The sequence below is a fragment of the Chroicocephalus ridibundus genome, chromosome 1 (assembly GCF_963924245.1).
Source record: "Chroicocephalus ridibundus chromosome 1, bChrRid1.1, whole genome shotgun sequence".
NCBI classification, from domain to species: Eukaryota; Metazoa; Chordata; class Aves; order Charadriiformes; family Laridae; genus Chroicocephalus; species Chroicocephalus ridibundus.
In genome coordinates, this window is record NC_086284.1 from 205,028,829 (window position 1) to 205,051,784 (window position 22,956).

Below are 22,956 nucleotides of genomic sequence, written 5' to 3' on the forward strand. Positions count from 1 at the left end.
ACAAATAACACTACCCAGACTTCTGAGATGGGGCTAAACATATTTGTCTATTTTACAGATTAAGAGATACATGTAGAAAGTGTGCAGCCATTCAAGATTATCAGTTACAGACCCAGGGTTTATATTTCCTCATCTGTCCTTTGCCCAGCCAATCTCTACTATTTTATCAAGTCTTAATAAATGTACTGTATGATTTCTACATGAACTGAGATTGAACACATTAGCAAGTATGTCCATTTTTTCACCATAAATATCCTCAAAAGTGCTAATAAATCAGTTTGTCAGAACAATCACTGAAATATTACTAGAGCAATGCTACCCACTGACTTCTTTTTCATTTGTAACTTTACCCATTGCATAAATAAATGATAAAAATGCTTCATCAGAAAAACAGGCCATTTTGCACTAAGTAAGATTCCTTCTCTGGAACACCAAAATGTGAATTATGTACGGCACATGGTGTGAGAAAAGAGGCTAACAGTATGTACTGGGTCTGGCTGGGATGAAGTTAATTTTTTTCAGGGCAGCTCGTTTGGTGCTGTGGTTTAGGCCAGTGACCAAAGCAATGCTGGTAACACACTGACGTTCCAGCTATTGCTGAACAGTGTTTGCAGAGCGTCACGGCTGCCTCTGTTTCTCACTCTGCCCCGCTGTGAATAGACTGGAGGTGCACAAGAGGTTGCAAGGGGACACAACTAGGCATATGACCCGAACCAACCGAAGAAATATTCCATGCTGAATAATGTCACGCTCAGCAATAAAGCAGAGAGGAAGGGGGTTAGGTAGGTTAACCATCTTTTTCGTAGGAACTGGCTGAGCATTGGTCTACCCATGGGATGTGGTGAGTGACTGCCTTTGCATCACTTGTTTTGTTTTCTTTCTCTCTTCTTCCACTTCTCCTTTGCTTATTAAACAATTTTTATCTCAAACCACAAGTTTTCTTGCTTTTACTCTTCCTTTCCTCTTTCCCCATCCCAGCGGGGTTAACCCACAGCACACTAACATAAAAAAAAAGCAGTACAAAAGTGAAGATCCAGTTTTGATGTCAGCCTTCCATACACAGTTTAAAAAACAAACGATAACCTCATATTTCATGTGGACAGTAAAGATAACGTATATACACTTCTGAAAAGTAAAAAGATTTTAAAACATTTTAAAATATTCACATTATTAATTTTATACATTTTAGCTATCTTACCTGTAAAATAAGCATGTCCTGACGAAGGTCATCTCCATGTTTGAAGATTATGCCTATAGTTTCATTTGATAGAGCTGTTGGATCTGCACATTTAAACTCAAGCCAAAGGGGCTTCTTCTTAGATGCCATTACTTTACATTTTTCTATCTGTGAAAGACACATTTATTGCTAGTCATTGTACTCCAACATCAACAGGCTAACCTTTTCACACACTAGCTACAGAGTAGTTTATCGACTTCCAATCAGATATATGCCAAGAAACACATCAAAAGCATATGTAAGGAGTGACATTCAATTGCCATATAAAGCCTCACTGAACCTGTACAATTTTTAACACTGTCCGTGATACAGGAAAAAGCACACCTTGACTCTCTGAAACTGGATTTAGCTTGTAAATCTGCTTCAGGCAGAAAAAAAAGACCTTTTAAACCAGGAATAAGAGATTCTGACAAAACTGGCAAATAATGGACTCTGACAGGTGCTTTGCAGAACTGGAACATAATCATTGTCCAATGAAATTGACGACATCATCCACCTTTGTGATTTCCAGCAACTTCAGTTATTCCAGGCTGCTTGATTCAATTCCCTTAGCAAATTGTTCAAATTCATGGGGAAAATGGCATTTGTGAAACTAAATTTAACATAATAATTCATAAAATATTTAATTCCCTATTTAGATTTATTACATTTTCAGTCTTGAGACATTCATCACTGAAACTACTGAAACTGCCTTATTTCAAATGTTTTGTCAACTAATTATGTCTAATACAACTGCAGTATGTAATATTTTCCATTCTGGAATTCCTGGTTCATTGTTGGACGTTACTATGTACAATAAAGCCATCTAAAATAATAGAAGCAATTGCACATTAGTGTTTGAGAGTTGACAGAATTGATGACATCAGAGAAAAGTATTTTGGAGTATTCGTGTTTCATAGGTAGAAGTTCTGAGCTTGCAGTGTAAAACAAAGCAGTTTTTACCATCCTTGTTTTTAAAAAGGGAAGAAGTTGTTAAATATTTTAACTTACTAGAAACACTGATTTTGCTTCTAATATTTGGTTTAGACTAGACAAATTTCAAGGTTTGAAGATTATGGACAAGCAGCACTTGCTAGAATGAAGATGAAATGAAAGCTTACCAATACAGTTTGTTATATCAAATATTTTTGTTTATATAGTTTTGGGGAAAAAAAAAGCTCTAATCCATCTACTTTTGGACATAGCAATCTTCCATTGTAAATCTGTTGCTTCCTTCATCTAGGAAGGTTCTGGTAGGGCTGCTTACTTCCTAAGTGAAGGAAAACTAAAAAATGCAGAAAGATGTTTGATTTTATTTTGAAATCCACTTTTTGTCATGCAGCTGGTGATTTTTGCACACAAAAGACTAAGGAGAGAGAAATACAATCAAAAAAATAATATTTAAGAAGTCAAAAATTCTGTATTTCTAAGTAAACAATGTTTGAACTGACTTCTGTACTAACAATACCTTAGTCTTGCCCAACTAGCAGGTGTTTAACTCTCTCAACTTGAAGACAGACTAGCTTATAGCCTGTCTAGCAAGGCACAGGTTTATGAAACGGAAACACGGACGGATCTAAACAACTAATACCAGTTACCCAAATGAGTACCCTACTATTTGGCAATTCCTTAGGTTGGATGGTTTGTCTGTCCTTAGCTAAGAGAAAAACCAAGGGATTCTTTTTCTGTAGGCTCCACGTCGCATATCAAGTGAATCCAAGGATCTTCACTGTGCTGCTTCACCCAGACCTCACATTGCGCAGTAGATGCGTAAGCCAATTCCCTTTCACTACACATCTGCTGATTTATTAATCTTGTTTTTAACTCTGAGTCGACATAAGACACTGCAGTCTCACCACAAAACTGGAGGCAGCAACACAGAAAAACCCAAGTGTTTCTTAATGTATTTGTAACAAAATCTTAATGTATTTTCTAATAAAAGCAACTAAAGCAACATAGAGATATTGGAAAATCAGAAATAGCTAAGGTAGACATTTTTTGTTAGTAAGATGAAGGTCTGGACCTAAACCTTAATGACAAATATGAATCAAGGTAAGACACAGGAAGTACCAGAAGGAACAGAAACTGAATATCCCAAAGCCCTTGAAGTCAGACAAACCAGTTTTATGCAGGTATTTAATACAAAAAAAGTCAATTACCTGGTTAAATCCCGGATTAAACTAATAGAAAAATAATAATTGACACTTAATTATTAGAATTTTACAGGTTGTTGCATTTTTTTAGTGCATGGTGGCATTTCATTACATTTAGAAAAATGCTAATAGCTTTGGGAACAAAAACTTACTGAGTCCATGAAATGTCATCATAGTCACAGTGAAATAAGACCTCTGGATATATTAGCAAAAATTTTTACCAAATGACACATACTTACAAATAGGAGATTTTTTCCAAAAAGAAAATTCAAAATATACTTACTACTAGAGCTCCTGCTCTTAGCCCAGGATCATATGGAACTCTAAAACTTTCTGGGAGTTTGCTGCTCTGTAGTTTTTCAAGCTTTTGTCTCAGCTGTGCAATAACTGCAATTACAAGTACGAAAACACAAGGAAATCAAAAGTTGAAAGGCAAAAAGTTATAGGTAATCAAACTTGTTATGCATCATGATTTAAGTAAAAACCTCTTCCTTTTAGCTACCTTTTAAATTGCTTTCTTCAAGGATGTCCTGGTTTGAGGAATGGAGGAAGACTCTTTAGCTTGCCCTATTAATGGTCAGGGCTGTTTCAGATACCTAAACGTAAAGTCTTCAAGCACCTCATAAGTCATGTGCCTTCTACACAATGTTTGAAGTGCTGCACAATGCTTGGTGTTCTTCTGAAGACTCAAGACATTATATTAAAATGCCACCTTTCATTTAAAAAACAAAACAAAACACAGCATAACACACCAAAAAATATTTGGCCCTTATAACTGCCAAAGAAATGTTGAATCTACCCCAAGGGCTCTGAAGGAGGAGGCAATTAAAAGCACCTTGCATTTTCCAATATTATTTTGACCTATGTCATTTCTCTCACAGACAGACTAGTGGCTTTTGAATTCTTGGAGCCAATTACACTGTAAATATAAGGACTCCAACTATAGAGATACTGAATTTCCTATCCTCCTAAAACTGGTTTCATAGTGCAGTCTTGTTAATCTCACATTCCAGTAAGAAGAAAATGTGCACTATACTTACATGAACAAGAAGCCTAATGTTCATATATAAAATTAATATTTTCACTCATACATCCTCAAGCTTCTGAATCTTCAGCTTAGGACATCATGAATTATACAACATATGATGCGCTTTGTTCATTTCAGCTAGCAGGTGTTAGCAGCATAAACAATACACTGGCTGTTACCCTTCAGTAAATCAAAGACGTGAACACTGGTCTAAAAGAAATTGCAGCTACACAGCAGAGGCTGCATATGCATGTTAAAGTAATTTTGGAGATAAAAATTAAAGAGCAAAAAAAATTGCAATGAGAAGGCTAGACATGGACCTGGACACTTAATATACAAAATCATAAAATCATACAATCATAGAATAGTTTGGGTTGGAAGGGACCTTCAAAGGTCATCTAGTCCAACCTCCCCTGCAATGAGGTTGCTCAGAGCCCCATCCAGCCTGACCTTGAATGTCTCCAGGGATGGGGCATCTACCACCTCTCTGGGCAACCTGTTCCAGTGTTTCACCACCCTCATGGTAAAAAATTTCTTCCTTATATCTAGTCTAAATCTACCTTCTTCTAGTTTAAAACCACTACCCCTTGTCCTAACACAAGAGGCCCTGCTAAAAGGTCTGTCCCCATCTTTCCTGTAGGCCCCCTTTAAGTACTGAAAGGCCACAATAAGGTCTCCCCGGAGCCTTCTCTTCTCCAGGCTGAACAACCCCAACTCTCTCAGCTTTTTCTCATAGGAGAGCTGCTCCAGCCCCCTAATTGTTTTTGTGGCTCTCCTCTGGACCAGCTCCAACAGGTCCATGTCTTTCCTGTGCTGAGGGCTCCAGAGCTGGACGCAGGACTCCAGGTGGGGCCTCACCAGACAAGAGCAGAGGGGGAGAATCACCTCCCTCAACCTGCTGGTCACCCTTTTTTTCATGCAGTCCAGGATACAGTTGGCTTTCTGGGCTGTGAGTGCACATTGTCGGCTCATGTACAGAAAATGAAGACATTTCAAAAATTGCTGTCCAATTAAGAAAGTCAAGCCAAAAGAATTACCCGAGAACTCACAGAACACAAATGTTACACCTATCCTAAAGGCTTTTAGAAAAGAACTACCTAGATGTGCAAAGTGACAAATGTGGTATCTCTTCTGGTAAAAAATAAAATAAATCTGAGAGCAAGATAACGTGAGCTATTAAGTGGACTTTATACTAGAAACCTTTAAAAAAAAAAACCAAACAAAAAACCAAACACAAAACACCCCTAGGTTGTAGTAACACGCGTCCTGAAACAGCTTTCTAAAATGTAACTATTGATTTCCTAGGAAAATTCAGCTTGATTTCAGTAAGCGTCCTCATTGTAATGTAACTTAATTTGAAAATTGTATGCCAACCAATTGAAGCTAGTAAAGATTAGGAAGTACCTAATTTTAAAACACAAGCAAAGGCACTTGCTAAAACAATTTCAAGTTCATCTGGCTTAAGAACAAAGTGCTATACATTTTAAGAGAAGAAACAGCAGCACAGACACATTCTTGGGAGACAAATCATTTAACGAAGTGGTGATGAAAGCAGATAATCCTATGCAAGCCGTACTACCATGATCTTAAGAATTTATTTATTATTACTAGCTATGTTAAAATACAAGCAAAGAGATTACAGGAAAAGTGAAAGAAACAGTTTGACAGCACGATTGCTACTGGCCTAGTATGGGCCTAACAGGAAGGAATTTATTCTTTAAAAAAATCCACAAATACTGGAGGAAGAAAGATATATACAAGAATTAGATGAGGCTGCATGACGGAATGAAATGAAAGAGTCAGAAACATTCAGACTGAAAATACAAACAACTATGAACATTAGAAATGATGGGGTAAAAAAGAAGCAATAAACTAAAGAAGAAATTTTAGGATATACATTTTTTAAAATATAAGAAGTAGAGGGTGCCTGTAAGAAAAATCGTATCCTCGATAATCTGAGAATAAATTAAATTAGATATAGCATTACTAGGACACTCCACAGTTTCAGGAATCCTTATTCAGTGAAAATGTCAATTATATAAGTCATCTTTCAGTGTTCTGCTGTACGTTACATACAAAGATTCTTTAACTTCAAAACCTGGTGGGTGTTAATGTGATTGCTTTCACTTGAAACTTTTTTTCTTTGCCCACATAGCCTTCAAAAATGTATTATGGAAACCACTGCTGTTACAGACATGTGCATCTGCAAGGCTGTAAAGTTTCTTTTCAAATCATAGGATTCTGCCCAAATATATTTAGACTATAGAGCATTTTAAGATACATTTTAGAAAGGTGGTTAGAAAGAATATTTTATATGGGGGATCAGTAAGTCCCCTAACTCCCACTATATGGTAAAGTAAATGATATTACATTATATATTGAAGAATAAATGCATATTTACTTCAGATTTCTTTTGAAACACCACCACAGCCACTTCTGCATAACCAGAGTGGAACGGTTTGCAGAACCAAGGACTTCCTGGCCTAGAAGATACCAGGCTGAATACAGGAAGAGCTGGTCTCTCTACACCTTTCATAATTTGGATATTGTCATATGTCTTCTTGCAATTACTCCCAACATCAAGCAACTAACAGGCATGATGACAAACAAGCTTTTAAGGAAATCATGGGGGGAAGGTGGGGAAAGGCAGGCAAAACCCAGTGGTCAACAGGCATTGCATAACCCTACTGTGGCTTCCAAAGCCGTGCTTACAGGAACTAGAAGTAACAATACCACATCTGTGTCTCACAGGACTCCTATTCAGCACATCCCAAAGCCCCAGAGATGGGCTCTGTATAGTCAACGCTGATCCACCAGCTACTTTCATGGCCTAGCAGAGGCTGTACTGGACTCCTCCCCACTCTTCTTGCCAAGAGTCTTTTGGTGACTGCTCAGGGTAAGGCTGTGTTTCTTGGCAAGGGTCACTTTTCTTCTTTATTTCCAGTTAATATTTGTGTCCTGGGATTGTTTCTTTTTTCAGTGTTGGCATTCAGCTAAGGGTACAAGAACTTATCTTTCCCAGTTGCATGGTGTTAGGTTCAAGAAGAGAAGCCAAAGCATGGGAATGTAGTGGGTGTCTATAATATTGATATTCCTCCCTCTTGGGGGTGGAACAAGCAAACAAATGTATTATTGCTTCAATCACTACCAACTTACACTGGCACCTTATAAGAATAATGGTGCCCTTTGACAGTAATTTATCCATGAATTTTCTAAGTAAACAGTATACTTTGCTGCCTAGATTTTCTCACACAAAGAGAAAAAACCAATATTATTACAAATGAAGATATGCCAGTTGTTAGTAAATACCTTGAGAAGTGACATCATACTTTTCTGCAGAAACTGATTTTATCTCCATTGTGACTTTATGCAGCAATTCAATTACTTGAACCTGCTTCATGAAATCATGTAGCATCGCTTTTCCACAGCCCCTAAGGTAAGCTTCTAGGATGACCGCAAACCTCTGTTGGTAGTGCATGGACTGGGCGATCTCGCTTCTTAAGAACCAAAACAAGAAGTGACCAATTCTTTTGTTCTAGAGGTAAAGAAAAATACTACAATCAGCATGCATTTCTTCACAAAGGGTTTTAATAATGCCAGTAACTTTAGCATAAGTTGGCTGTATTTTGAAGTACTTACTCTCAAACCCCGTTTTAGGAGAAATCTGGCTAATGCGCTGTCATGATACGGCTCAAATTTCACAGCCTGAATAACACAAACACAGAAGACATGTTATTAACACATTTAAGATCCCGTTGTACTTACACTTTACCGATGACATCTAGAGAATACACCGCTGCAGGAATAGAAAATGCGTAACAAAGCAGGTCTTTCACGAAAACAAAGTTGAAAAAAACAAAGCAAGGCTTCTCTGTGATTCAAGGAGCACTTTTTTTTTTTTGCAACAGGTTCTTTTCAGGTATATTATTAACGTGACAAATAAAGCAACGCAGGGAGTAGCTAACCAGCGAGACTGACTTGAGCACATGAAGGCATGTGAACAAAGCAACACCGTTCTCAGGCCGTAGCAAAAACCAGCGAGATCAGAAAACAGTCTGCAGTCTGACTGACACTGAGGAGGCTTGAAGAGATTGCCAAATGAAATGACGTATTTGTAATCATTCTTTAATGAAAATTTTCAATAATAAAGCATTGTTTTTTACAACATCTGACACTTCAGGATTGGGGCACCAGGGCTCACTGCTGGCTCCCCCAGCAAGCACGGGATACGGGAGCAGCTTTTTGGAGCACCTAATCTCAGGCATTCTGGCCTTTAGCCCCTAAATAAATAACAAAATAGAATAAAGGCTCTGATGCACATCCTGTATTAATGGAGTACAATTAAAAGGAAGACTTTGCCAGAGCTTTTTTTTTTTTAATGACTCTGAGCACAGCTGTGTTTTTTCTCTTCCAGCAGCCGCTCCCCTCCACCCAAGCCCACAGATATTTCCAAGTTACTGCCAAAAAAGGGTGGAAACAAAAAGTCAACAACTTTTTTGAACTGGCAGGATTGGATTTTTTTTGCTGTTATTCTCTCCCCCATCCCAATAACCAAGTGAATTGGCCTACCAGAAAACTATCACACTTTCAGGTACTGGGCTGTGCTGGGAAACTTGTCCACTTCAAGTGGGATTCCGGCATCATCTTTCCTGTTGCTTGAGGGACTCAAGTTTATAGGAGGTTTGTATTAAATTCATGGGGGGGGAAAGGGTATGCATGTATCACCCATGGCAAGAAAACAGAAATAAGAAGCATACAATCTCTGGAATAGAGTGACAAAATTCCCATTGTGGACGGAGGGGGCTGGTGAATAGCTTCTGGTTCTGGAAATAGAGCACCAGGAAGCAGCACGTAGGGAGATTAAGGGAAAACAAAGAGATGTGCAGAGAGCCGGGTGCATGTAGTACGCTCAGTTTTCAGAAGCAACAAACTATGCAAACCTCTAGCGATAGTTATTCAACAGAATATAATGGTTCTTTCAAGATCACTGTGGTCTGCAGCTTGCAAAGAAGCAACCAAGCCATCAGCAGAGGTCTACTAAATTCATCAAACAAATCACAGGGTTGTATAAATTCTTAAAAGCACTGCGGCACACAGTTGTATTTTTTATTATTAAAATATCAACACTATTTCTGAAATGTAAATCGTCCTGTGGGTTTATTAAACAGAAAAAAAAGGAAAAAAAATTTTGAGCTTTTTCAGTCAACCTTCTAGAACAAACCAACTTATAAAAATGCTACGAAGACTTGTTCTTTCCAGCTGCTGGCTAAGAGACAAACGAGAAAGCCAAGCACCAGACTTGCCCTTCTACAGTATTATAATTCTGCAAGAACCATCCTGACTGCCTCTGCAATACTGTTTTATTTCCCCAAGCAATGCCATCTTATTTAGGAAAGATAATGAGAACTCACAAACATAAACTGATTTTAAAATATATAGATCCTTTTATTTTCTGTATGAGATTATGAGGTATGAGGGTTTTTTAATAAAAATTAATTTTCACTGCAGTAAGGCACCCAAAAGCAGTAATTATTACATAAATTCAAATGGATTTGCTTACAGTTCCAAGAAAGGCCTATTAAAAACCTCATTCTGGTATATACATTGCTGAATCTTCTCAGTGCATATCCCTGAAAAACAATTTAGTAATGAAATGCAGCCAAACATCCGGCCACTGCTTCAAAACAAAGTCTCCATATATTAAGGTTGCAAATATATTTTAACATAAAAGAATATTAGAAAAATGTATGATAAGCATCCTTATTATGCTTATGTTTTAGAAATAATTATTGTAAAAAGTCAATCCCATTTTTCTTTTTTCTTCACAGAGGCAAATATCAACATTTGAATAGCAAAAATAAAAGGCAGCCATTAAAAAAGTCTGCTGGCACTTCATCAGGTCCCTGCACGTACCTTTCCCTTGCCAATTCAGCAGAAGAGGAGCTTTACTCACTGCCATATACAAGCAGTACAGTCACTGGTGTTTGTTTTACAATGGATTTTGTTGTATTTTAACTATCCTATCCATGTTTTATCAACTGCGCAGAGAACAACAAACCTTTATAGGAAGCTCAGCAGGTTTATTTATGGCATGGCTACTTCTCTTTGGCATAAACCTAGGGGGAAATAAAATGTTTGCTTGATTTCTAACTCAACTGGGAGGTAAAATGGGAATATCCTGAGCAGAGTGAAATAAGCCATAAAGCTTTCATGAAGACATGCATGTGAAAAGTGATGACTGTTTCCAGAAGAGACATCTCGGATGTGTCCAGTAGAATAGACGAATGGCTGACTTCCATTCTCTGAAAAACGTGGATTTTGAAATACACTGTGGTACCAGTACTTTGCTGCAGGATGCTGATGGCCTATATTCCATTGTTAGCCAAGGAAGGAAAGACAAGGAAGCAGCAGAGAGGTAAAAATTGGTATCTAGTATTTTTTTCCTTTTTGGGGATGGCAATCTTCTCATTTCTTATTCCATCTCTTACTAAAAATGACACAGTGAAGTTAAGCTACTATGATTTTATGCTACAGTAATTTAATTTACTGTTAGAGAGATTTATTCTTTTTAAAAGTCTCCATATTTGTACTTCCTGAAAACAATTAATTTCAAAAACAAATGGGAAAAAAAGCCTATTTCCCCCATTCTCTCAGGCACTTTGATATCAACCAATCACCATCCAAAACCCCTAATTTGGACACAAAAGCGAATAAAATTGCTGAGCCACGTGTAGACAGCAAAAGCTCACAAGCCAGGCACATATATAGCAGCAGCTACGTGGGAGGCCCAATGAGGTAACCGTAGCGGCTCCTTTGGTTAATGCAGAAGTGCATAAATTCTGCCTGGGGAGCCCAATCTTTAGACAAGCAAGGACAGGGCTAAAAAGGCTTTGTTTAAAGCCCTACTGATGCGCAGCAAAATCTGAAATACTAACTTCATTTTCCAGGGAACCTGGTCTCTCTCTCTGAACCTGCAGAAATTAAAAGCCCCATCCCACAGGTTCCCAGGCTGCAGCAGTTCCTTTTTTTTTTTTTTTTTTTAATTTTGAATGCCAATTCTGTCCTCTGATTCTGTGAAAAAAGTATTTCCTGCTCTGCGGGGCAACAGCCCTTCCGCATGAACCAGAGCCCTGTTGGGTGTGGGAAGCCTGTGGAGTCGCCTTGCTTCAGGGGATGCATTTACCAGGAAGAACCGCAGGGTTACACCTTTCATCAGCCATCAGACATGACTTTGCCACTTACAGGCTGCCCAGCTCCAGCACCGCGTTGCAAAAAAGCAAACAAACCAATTTTCTTGTATAACTGATATAAACATTCCTGACGTTTCATCTGGCAGATCCACACACAAAGCACTTCAAATCGACACAGTGGTGATTCACTGCCATTAAAAACAGTTTTTCACCCAACCTTCCTGAATAAATTAATCTTATTATGGAGTCCTAGCAACACTTTATTTACTTTTAAAAATTTTTTGGACCATTCTAGATAAATTTGGTCTCCTTAAACAGCACAAGATTGAAGTCATTGCCATATGCTATGTAACTACACTGTTATTCTTGACCTAAAAACCAATCCCAGATTTTTCTTCATGCCTTGCCCATGTCAACATCTGCCTTTACTTTCTGTCTACGTTCTTTCTAAAGCATTGGCAAAGCTGGTCAACAATTCTTCAGTGCTATGTGATTCAGACTAGAATTAGATTAGGTTCCTTGATTAGGATTAGAGACAGCACAGTTAGGATTTGCTCCCATCACAGCTGAGCTAGGGCTGACAATTCCCAGAAAAAAATACTACCATAAATGCAAGATGCAAATTGTAAGATGCAGGGCAACGGTAACACAAAAATAACAACATAGGCAAAAGGCGAATGTAGAAAGTGTGTTTTGAGTTAATTTGGTTACTACCACTGCTTTGACTAAACACTGAAGAGTTCAAACCCAGGGATTACTAACTAGACCTACTACGATGGGAATGATGATGGTGTAATGCAAATATTCCCGGAAGGTAGAGCTGAAGAATGCAAACACACCTTACCTGCACAAGCTGTAAAAGATAATGAAGAACATCATCATCTTCTAAACTTTCCAGTTTTTGAACTGCCATTGCTCTGACATTTTCATCCGAAAAGTTACAGTCCAGAAGCTGCATTGTGAGTCCAACATCTAAAGTGCTTTGATCCCAAACCTCCTTTTTAGCTAGCAACTGGTATGTTTTGGCCACTATTTCTTGTTGTCCCCATTTCACAGAGCTAAGCAGCTTAGGATATGCCTTGGGGTGCTTTATGCTTTCATATCTAAAGTGCCACAACAGTTCTTTGTCCTCAGGAGAAAGTGGATTTAGTGGGTCAGTTGCTATGATCTCTTCCAGTTGCTTGCGAAGCTGGTTGGGCATTTCAGCTCGTGTCCTATCCCCTTGAGGGTCTGATGTTATCCTGTGCTTGGGCAAGGCAATTGGGTGACAATATTTGTCCAGAACAATAGAGATAGCCATTGAGTTTTCTTTATCTGGGTTAGTTGCTGACGTGAGTTTGTCTGCATTGATGCTTCCTTGTTCTTCCCCCTTGCCTGGAATTTTCCACATGTGGAGCACATACTCCCCACTTCGTAGCAAGAAACGGTGATCTATCAACAAAAGATTGACATAATAAAGAAGCTGAGTTTTGCATTTTGAATCAGAGTTGGGGGATTCATGTGACTGAAGGTTCGTCTTTGTGGATAGTCCCTGTGCTTTGCCGCAGTATATCTGAAGATTTAGGAGTGCTCCTTTAGGCAAATCCTTGATTTTGATATCAAACTCCAACCAAATATTCCACAGAACCTCCTCAGTAAAAGGCTTTGACGAAGTCCTCCTCTGTGAAAGGAGCTGCTGCCCATGTTGAATGTTAGCCTCCACAAATACTGTAAGATCAGTGTTTCTCGGTAAAACTGGGATATCAATGCCAATTATTTTCACCCGAAATTTCCTATTACAATCCCACAAAGAGATAGTGAAGACCTTCTCATGATCTTTTCCATCTATTGTCAATTGTTCATGATACCCTGTAACTCCTGTGCAGTCATCCACCAAAGGCCACTCTTCCTTCTGAACCTCATCCTCACTTGGGTCAGGGGGATTGTCTAAGACAAGGTGGATTTCTTCCCCATTCTTAAGGCACTGTCTTATCCAGTGAAAATCTTTGATTGGTGTCTCTCCAGTAATGTACTCATCTCTGCCACAAATCCTGAGAACAAAATCCAGTTCACTATGATCTTCAGGAATGTCCATCAAAGACTTTTTCTTTGCCATTTTTGTGAAAAAGCTATGGAGAATCATATCCGGAGTGTCATCTATTGACACTTTAATTTTTTGGCTAGTTGTTCCTCTATGTATGATTATGAAAATGTTATTATTTGTGATCTTTCTAAATAAATATTCTGGGAGTGGCTTAGATGTAGTCCATGGGTGCATTGCATACAATTTAGGATCTCTACAAGCTACCTCTATCATTCGTGGGGTGACTAATCTGCGACGGGTAAATTCTAGTTCATCATCATGCACGTTGCTTACATCAGTGACATCATAACCAATTAAATCGTTAAGCTGACGCTGAAATTCCTGAACTTCTTCTGATGGTTTTTGTTTCTGGACAACATAGATCTTGCCTACCTTTTTCTGTAACACTTTCCAATACAGTATGCAGTCCAATGTCTGTAATACTTGATGTTTATCATAAATTTCATACCATTGCCCTTTCTTCTGATACTGCAGAATAAATTGATCTGGGGTGAATGTGTGGTAGAAGTCTGTGGTTTGACTCATCTCTATTGCACGCATCCAAATCTGTGCTTTCATTTGCTCAACCGTACAGTTGCCAGCTATTTCGAGTAACATCATTTCCGGTACTTTAGTATGTTTGTTGCTGGTAGGTAAAATGAACTCAATGGATATCAGTTCCATTGACGACAAATTAGTTGATGTACAATGAGGTTTCATTCTTCTTCTCCTTCGTTTGTTTTCCTCTCTCATAACAACAGGCTGTTCATAATCGCCCAACTCCATGCCAGAAGAAATCTAGCAAAACATACAATAAAAATACTTAATTACTTTCTCATTTACATTTTTTAACTCTTCTTAATTAAAATTACAAGTCAGTCAGAATCCTGCTATGTGTACGTTTTTTTGTATTTCCCCTTCCCCTTCATTTCTGGTCATAAATACTTGATTTACATAAGCCACCTCAGACTTAATGTATTCAGTTCAACACCAAATATTAAAAAAAAAACCAACAAAACAAACAACAACCCTTCAATGATTAAATAATTAGAGCTTTTAAACAGCCTTCCTAGATTTCACTGACAATATATATTTCCTCCATACTGAGACTTGTTCTTACTTCTATTTGATCAAGCACTGATTCTTCTGCTGCCTCATCGGTTTTGATGCTGCTATTAACATAAGTGGATTTTCACAGAAATCAAAAGACTGTGTTTGAGGAGAATACGATCCTACCGAGCTACAGGAATGACAAAACAAGCGACTTATTTGCAGACTGGACAGAGGTGACCCTAGTCCCATTTTCCTCTGCTCTTTTTAGTGATGAAGAATAAGGACTTACACCAAATAAAGCCCTTAAGATTCAAAAGTCAGGGACTACTTCTGAAGACATATTTAACGTGCATCTAAATTCAAGCCTAGTATCCTTAGATGGGCTTCTTTTAAATAAATCAATTAACCAGACTGATAACATCCATCCATTTTGAAAGTAAACACTTCCAGTATAAACTATCTGTGTTTTAGAGAAGAAAAAACTCCCAAACTGATGCTGATTTATTACCCTATACATCAAATCCACCTAAAACACCTGTAAAACAACCTCGAACACTAGTAGCCTACCTTATCAGCTTTCAGTAAACAAAAAATATTGTTGCTCGCAGTTAATCTCCATTGAACATTACTGAAGTGGAAATTATTCACAGAGAGCTTGGAAGAGGAAGGCAGCGCTGATTGAGCATGCTCACGCAAGCTAAGTTACAGCAACATACTGAACGTCTTTTACAGACAACGCTTTTCACACATTAAATCTTCTCCTATTTCTCATAAAATCTTTCTGCTGGAAAAACTAAAACCGAAGTAATGATGCCTTAACAGATAACAGAACAACAAGATAAAAATATAAAAGGCTAACTGAAACAATACAGTATGTGAACTAAAATCCTCCTTTCAAGTTCCGGAAAGCAACGACTGTGGACACACCACTTCTATAATTGACAAAGCACAAGGAAATATTACCTGCTTATAAAATAAAGGCTGAATTGCTGAAGACGATTCATTTGTTTGATTTCTGAAGTTCCTATTTTTTTAAAGGAATATCATTCACACAAAATTTCTTTGTTTAAGCTGTTCTGCTTTTCTTGCTCGCCCTCATATCCAGATGCAAAGGAAGTGCTGCACTTACCAGGAAGGAAGTTTTAACCAAGTTGATTATATATAAGATTGCTCATTTTAAAAAAAGTCAGAATGCTTTTCCTGTTACAACAGTAAAAATGCACTAAGAGTCCATCAATTTAATTTTAACACACATGCATAGAAGACAAGCTTAAAGCCTTTTAAAAATAGCTAAGAATAATCTGGGCAATAAATCTAATGAATCCAAATAAAACATTTTAAAAACAAGATATTTTAGAGAGCCTAACTACTTCATAAAAGAGTTAAATAAAAATATTAGACAAAAGACAACGAAATCTGCAATGTTTCCTGATTTTCATTTTCATGGTGATAGCCCTTTGAGGACTCACAACTTAAATTCACACACCACACACCAGAAATGATGACTTAAGATTTGGGAAGAATTTAAACCATGGACTTTCAACCCTAATTCTTGTGGTTAACTACAACCTGAACAGCTGTTCCTTTACTAAAAAAAAGTCCCCATAGGAAAAGCTTTGGGAAAATATGTACAAATCAGAAAGAGAGAGAAAAGCCTCTAATCTTATCCCTTTTCCTTATGACTTTTCCAGTGAAATACTGACCATTTTGAAAAGCAATAACCAGTACCCATCCTACATCAGTACACATCCAACAAAAATGATGACTCTTGAGAAGGAGAAAAAAATGTGAAACAAATGAAACGCCTTCTAGCAACAGTGAAATGGTAGTGTCTTTTTTTCCTTTTTAATGTATGCACGCTTGCTATCTTGTAAGACACGTTCCACACTAAAAAGGGGGAAGAAAAGCTCTCTCTATATTGGCAAAAAAATCTGACAGTCTCTTACCTGCCTCCAATATGGCACTCACAAGCTCTGAAATTAACACTTTGCCCAGGTTAAAAAAAGAAAATACCCTCCACCATAGACATACCTCTTCATTCTCAGAGCATCGTTTTGCTTGGCAGCTAAGACTGATTTCTTTTTAGAGGTCTCAGGAAGGGAGTCTGGGGAAAAAACACTCTGCCCTAGCTCCCTCTATCTTTTAGAGACAGTACTTGAAACTTCTCAAGGAAGTGGTGAAGGTGCCCTGAACATTTTGTCGCTGCCATGAAATCTACTCATCTTGGCTAACACATCTCCAACACTCATCCTCTGCGCATGTGTAGCCCGTTAGCATTCATCAGGCACAGTCTCTGTGGCATCTCAGCACTACACACTGCTTTCCTCTCCAGTTCTCCTCTTGTCTGAAAAAAGCACTTGGCTGCTGGAAAGCTCGAGCACCTGTAACCTCAACAGCAGTGCCCAGGATGACGGAGGAGAAGGAAGCACCCGGTTTCACATAAAAAGGAAAAGGAGCTGGAGATGTAGGGGAAAAAAAAGGAGCAATGCTAAAGGGGAAAACGTATTTTGCAAAACCTACATTTTGAAATTTCTCCACTTTGGATAGCTTGAGTTTGCAATGCTTTTGCAGAGTCTGTATTTTGAAGTCTAATTCCTAAAATGTGTAAAACAGTTGCATATTTTTTTTCATTTAAACATAAGCAGTGAGGCTTTTTTTCATTCCAACAGGCTACATACGTTTTTTGCAAATATCTCTTGTTCTAAAAGCTGTTGTGCTGACCCTATCAAGTCAACCTGGATGCATCACAGTCTGATCGAGTTTTGCCAGACCTAAGAAAGCATACCGGTTTAAAATGTCCTCATCTTGCTGCCACATGATATGCACCTAAAGATTAATTTTTCAAACACATATACACAGAAATATTCCATCTCCTGCTAAGCTATTCTGGTAGTACTCCATTCATCAAGACCATCAAGAAAATCAAAAGCAGCATCTCTACTTCGTGCAGCAGAGAACTACCCTGTACAGTGCTCAATGAACGTAATTTTTTGACACTTTTGTCCACTTAAAAAGACTGGCAGGGCAACACTGTGAAAGGTTCAAGTATTCCCCCACAAACTGCATCAGATACACAATTGTCGTGCATTTTGCATTCTAACTGCCCATACAAGATTGTCTCTTCTCCTACATTCATTTGCGCCGTGACCTGCCATGTCCAGTCTAGCCCAATCCCCATCTCCAGTCCAACTCTGACCCCTTTTCATCAGCTTCAGAAGCCAGTTCTTGGAGTGATGACTGTCTCTAATCCATCTCTGCAATGACAGGCACAAAAGTGACCCCATTCCTAGGATGACACCAAATTGCATCTGTTTCCTGCTACGCTGTATGTAGGCATGGCAAAACCATACTTCCTCATGCATATGCATCAGAAAACTAGGATGTTTATAACTGAAAATGATTTAAAATGACTTCCTAAAACTGTTGTCATGCCGAAGCATTACTTACATGATTAACATTTCTACATGCCTACTGCAACAACACCAGAAAAAAATTAAAAAGTAACTTTTTTATTTATTATTAATTCTAATTTAATTCTAACCCCACATTTCCCTGTATTAGGAGAACTGCTCTACCACTAGTCCACAAATCCTGATGGGGTGCAATGGAGCAGCAGGTGGGCCTGTAAAAGGTAACTAATGCAAGCAAACATGCTCGTCTTTGTTTCCAGTTGTGTTCCTATCTCATCACTCAGGTCAGCAAAACGACCATAACAACAACAACCAAAAAATGTGGTTAATTTTCAGCTGGATCAGTTCCTTAATATGACTCATCACTTGCAAGAGTGGTAGGGAAAAGAAGGGAAGGGAATGGAGCCAGCGCAGTTTAGGATAACTGAGACTGAACCATAATTCACAGCCAGATTAGGAGATAAATTAACGAGTAAACTTGTTAAAGGATTTGACAACACGGGTTGAAAGGTGCTTTAAAAGGACAAGGTGGTACTATCATTACTTACTTCATACATTTTGCTACAAAAAGTTCAAGATATCTGTCAAACGTTACTGCTTTGTTAAGAGTTTTACCAGTTACTTATTCTTCACTGTTATTTTTATGCTAATTCTATACTAGTTTCTGCTGCTGGTTTAATCCACCATGTTTTTAAATTATTCTTTTCACTTTACTGTCAGCTCCTTCCCAGGCACCATAACCTGCAAGAAAACAGACACTGTCTATCAGAGTAAGAACCACCTCATGCGCATGTTATGCAAATATAATAATAATCTATTTACATTCACGCTTTAAGATAAATGAAAAAAACCACCTATGACATGACCCAAAGTTTTCCAGGCAGCACACTACATCTACTTGCCCGCATTGTCCCGGAGCAGGAGACCACTTTGCATTTGCTGGATAGGAGTACCATACATCTTCCCTACATCTATGATGATCCAGCGCTGAAGAGGCAAGTTACAGACTAACGTGTTAAGTATGAACACAACAATAAAAACTGCTTTGCTCAGTTCTTTTGCCAAATCCTCTAGAAACTGCTAGCTCTGACAGGAATTAAATCAGTGCAGCTTCCCATTTGTAAACTTCACAGATAACATAGCCACATTCTTCATCAAAAAGCGTGCTAATCAGCAGATACAGCTGAACATCTCTGCCAGGAGGCTGCACAGTGAATCTGGCTGCTATTACGGCTGTAATATTTTCAGGACCCCCCTGCCTTCACTACAGATCTTTGTGTATTTTGGTTTCTACACGAGGGATCTACTTGGAGGTACCTCCGGAACAAACAATAACTTCTATCTGGTTCCAAAAATTTAGGTAAGAACTTTGGCAAAGTTCTAGAACTGAGTTTTATGAGTGATGGTGCTCTACCTTTAAACTAACACTTCACAGAGTTTGAGAACACAGAGATCGCAGCCATGGCTCCTGCAGGGACACATTCTCTATTTGGGTACTGCCTATCCTTTCAGCTTGTGCCCAGCTCTTCAAACACCTGTCTTTAACAGCGTGACCTACTCTCCACCGACCACCACCTCCTGAATGCCCTCAGCTGTCATTTCAGATGCTTTGTGGTGGGGGAAAGTTTTATGGTCTATACATACCGGACAGACACAAGAGGTTCTTATTTGTTGGATGAGGAAATAACAGTTATTTATTGTTTAAAAGCTGTGCTGTAGCAGAGCTGACTCACCGATCTTAAGACCAGAGGGAACTGCTACCACTGTCTAGCGTGACCCCTTAGCATCGTTTTATGCCACATAGTTTCCTCAGAAGATTTTGCATCAAACCAGTGACTCCTGTTTGGGCCAGGAGGTGAGCCGGGACCAAGGCCGTGAGGAGCGAAGGACGGGGCAGCGTACGGGGGGGCTCATCCCTTCCCCTGCCGACTGCAGTAGCCCACACATGCCCTGCTGGAAGGGGGCTCTGGCCGAAGCCCTTCGCCTGCGCCAGCCCCGGGAGGCGCGACGCAGCGGGAAGCAGCGGCTCCGGGCTGCCTCCCTCACTCGGCCCCGAGGCCGCGCCCGTCCTTGCCGGCCCCGCCGACCCGAGATGGCGGCCGGGGCCGCGCCGCCCCACAGCGCCCGAGTTGTCGCCGCATCGAGGGCAAACCTGGCCGCGCCCAGCCCGGCGGGGCAGCCGGGTGCCCCGGGCACCGCCACCGCGGGGAGCCGGGCCGCGCCGCGCCACCCCGGCCCTGCGGCCCCGCCGCCACCGGCGAGCCGGGGCCTCGGGCAGCGCCGGCCCGGAGCAGGGTCCGCCGGCGACCCCCGCCGGCCCCCAGGACGGAGCTACTCACCGCAGCGGCGCGGCCACGGCGCCGGCGCCGGCTCCGGCTGCGGACAGGTGTTTTCCTCAGCAGGAAGCGGAGCGGGCCGGGGGCCGGAGGGGAGGCTCCATGGCCGGCGGTAGGCAGCTCCGGAGCCGCCACCAATCACACGCCGGGCAAAGAGGGAACCGACTGTGGGGCCTCCCCGCCCCGCTCGGCCGCCGCCGCCCGGCCCCGGGGCGCCGTGCCCCGGCCGCCGCCGCTGCGCCCGGCCCCCGCCGCTGGCCGACGAACCGGGCGCCGGACCCGGGCCCCTTCCCCCGATCGAGGCGTGGGCCCGGGGAAGGGGCCGGCGCGGGGCCGGGACGCCCCGCGGGTCTGCGGAGGGCCGTGCCCGGCCTGGCCGCCTGCAGGCAGCGGGCAGCCCCGCCGCAGTCCGGGGCCCGCTAGGCCACATCAGCCGGCGTGGGGGTATGTCCGCTCTTAGGGTAAGGCCCCACAGCCTTGGTGTGGTTTAGTGTCCAGCACAAGGCACGCAGGGCCTGTCCTGGTGTCAGTACAGGCTGTAGGAAGCCTCCCTGGACGCAGCTTCAAGAGGTGCTCATCGCCCATGGGCCCTGAACGGCGGCAGGCTTGGCAGCAGGCTACTGCTGAGCGGCCACCACCTTGGGGGTGCTGGCTTCCAGAGGCCACGGCCACCAGAGGCCACAGCCACCCGTCCAAGCCCATGCATGGCACTGATGAGGGCCCATCCAGCCCCCCCCCACAAAGGCCAGGACAAGGTTATTTTGTCTAAGCTGTCCTCAGAAACCCCTGGAGATGGCAGTTCACTCTAGTGTGCAGTGGCATTCTCCTTCAGAAAGATTTTCATGCTGTCTGATTAAATGTCTGCTCCTACAGGTTTAGCCTCTTACTTGTCTAATTCCTCTTTTTTTTTTTTTTTTTTCTCAGCTACTTTTTGTTCGAAGGTCTGCATTCTTGTTTTTCTGCTGTTTACCCATCTCCAGACTGGGCAGTCCTGGCTCTCTCCTTTTAGGTCATGTTCCTTAGACCTCCTGCGATTCCTCTAGCTTGCCTCCGGGCTCTTGCCAAATGGGCCATGATGTTTTTGGAAGGCACTGCTCAAAACTGGACATAGTAGTACTCCAGCTAAGGCCTTGCCAAGGCTGCCCGCAGCAGGGGGATTAATTCATCAGCCTTACGGTGCCAGGACTCCAAATGCAGCTCAGGCATAACCATTCACTTCCAACAAACAAACAACTCCCCCTCACCACTTTTTCCCCACCCTGGCTGCCGGCTGTTTGGCTCGGAACAGAGCTGAGTGTTTGTATCTCTGCAGCTCTTTTTTGGAATGAGCAGCAAAACTCTTTTCATGATTATGCTGAGACCTTTTTTGACCCTGATCTTGCAATGAGATTCTCAGGTGAGCCCTGCATAGCATGGAGCCTGCACGCTTGCCCTGAAAGACATGCTGACATAAGGTTACATCTTCAGGGAGCACTTTACAAGACCATAGGTTGCCACAAAGACTATAAAAATGGATTTGATTTTTCTAGGTACGTGTTATTAACTTCCATAGAAATAAAATATCAGAAGGAAATAACTAGTATGTTACGCATACAGATGCTATTATAAAAAGTTGGATAATTGCCATTATAGCAGTAGGGTTCTTTTGACTTAAAAATTATTTGCATGACAACATTAAGAATCATAATACCAGCCTGAAGCAGAAAGTAATTGAGAAACTGTTGTATAAACATGGAGTTTCAAAATGAATATACGTTATAGCAAACTGTGGCTCTAAGAAATCACACCTCTGTACTGGCCTCAAGTTCCCCTTTTTACGAAGAAGAAAGCAAAGTAAAAACCTTTAATGACCTCCACGTGATGTGTGTGCAGCATGGGGGAAACACGGTGAAGACTCGCTCACTTTCTGCTTGGTTTTGCCTGATATAACGGGTAGTACCGGTCAAAGAAGTTCAGCTTTGCACAGCACGTGTATTACTGAATGCTTTAAAAGAGATTAAAAAACCTTATCAAAATAGGAAGCCTTTTTTGCTGTTGTTGTTGGCTGGATCCCCAGATGGATGACTCCAGGAACACAAGTGCAGCCAGTTTGGCGACTAATCCTCTTAAAACGCGTGGACTTTATTTGGGGATGCACAAACATACGGAGATTTGAGCAGCTGAATAAAAAAGACTGGCATTTGTCAAAAGACAGTTATAAAGGGAATAACTTACAGCTGGAGCAAATGACACGTTTCATGTTGACTTCAGCCAGAATTGTATAAAATATTTTTAAAATAGCTCTAAGTCAGCAAAATGTTATTTGCAATGAAAGAATAAATTATTTTATGTATTGTATTTGAGAAAAGGAGGTAAACTGAAAATCTTTGTCTTTTTGGGACTTAGTAAGTTAATAAAATATGAAATTTTTGCAGTTAATCTTCAGCTCCTCTATATACAGCACAGTTTTCCTTATTGCCTTTTGTGGCAAATCAAGTAATACAAACTTTCCTATTGCCAAGGATGCTCT

General features: G+C 40.6%; 1 protein-coding gene across 4 annotated transcripts in view; it reads right to left on the reverse strand.

The window, feature by feature from the left end:
* Positions 1-20,714, reverse strand: part of PIK3CG (phosphatidylinositol-4,5-bisphosphate 3-kinase catalytic subunit gamma) — a 35,342-nt gene extending 14,628 nt beyond the window's left edge. Inside the window, exons 1-7 of one of the 4 annotated variants that reach the window (XM_063323438.1) lie at positions 20,451-20,714; positions 18,660-18,852; positions 12,431-14,446; positions 8,036-8,101; positions 7,706-7,931; positions 3,653-3,756; positions 1,199-1,345 (exon numbers count right to left, since the gene is read on the reverse strand). In XM_063323438.1, the coding sequence (XP_063179508.1) occupies positions 1,199-1,345; positions 3,653-3,756; positions 7,706-7,931; positions 8,036-8,101; positions 12,431-14,446; positions 18,660-18,668 (2,568 nt within the window). In that variant the 5' untranslated portion in view covers positions 18,669-18,852; positions 20,451-20,714. Of the gene's footprint in view, positions 1-1,198; positions 1,346-3,652; positions 3,757-7,705; positions 7,932-8,035; positions 8,102-12,430; positions 14,447-15,664; positions 15,799-18,659; positions 18,853-19,844; positions 19,865-20,450 lie in introns of those variants that run through there. The other 3 variants (XM_063323439.1, XM_063323441.1, XM_063323440.1) reach the window with 3 other exon arrangements.
* Between the last annotated feature and the right edge of the window lie 2,242 nt (positions 20,715-22,956).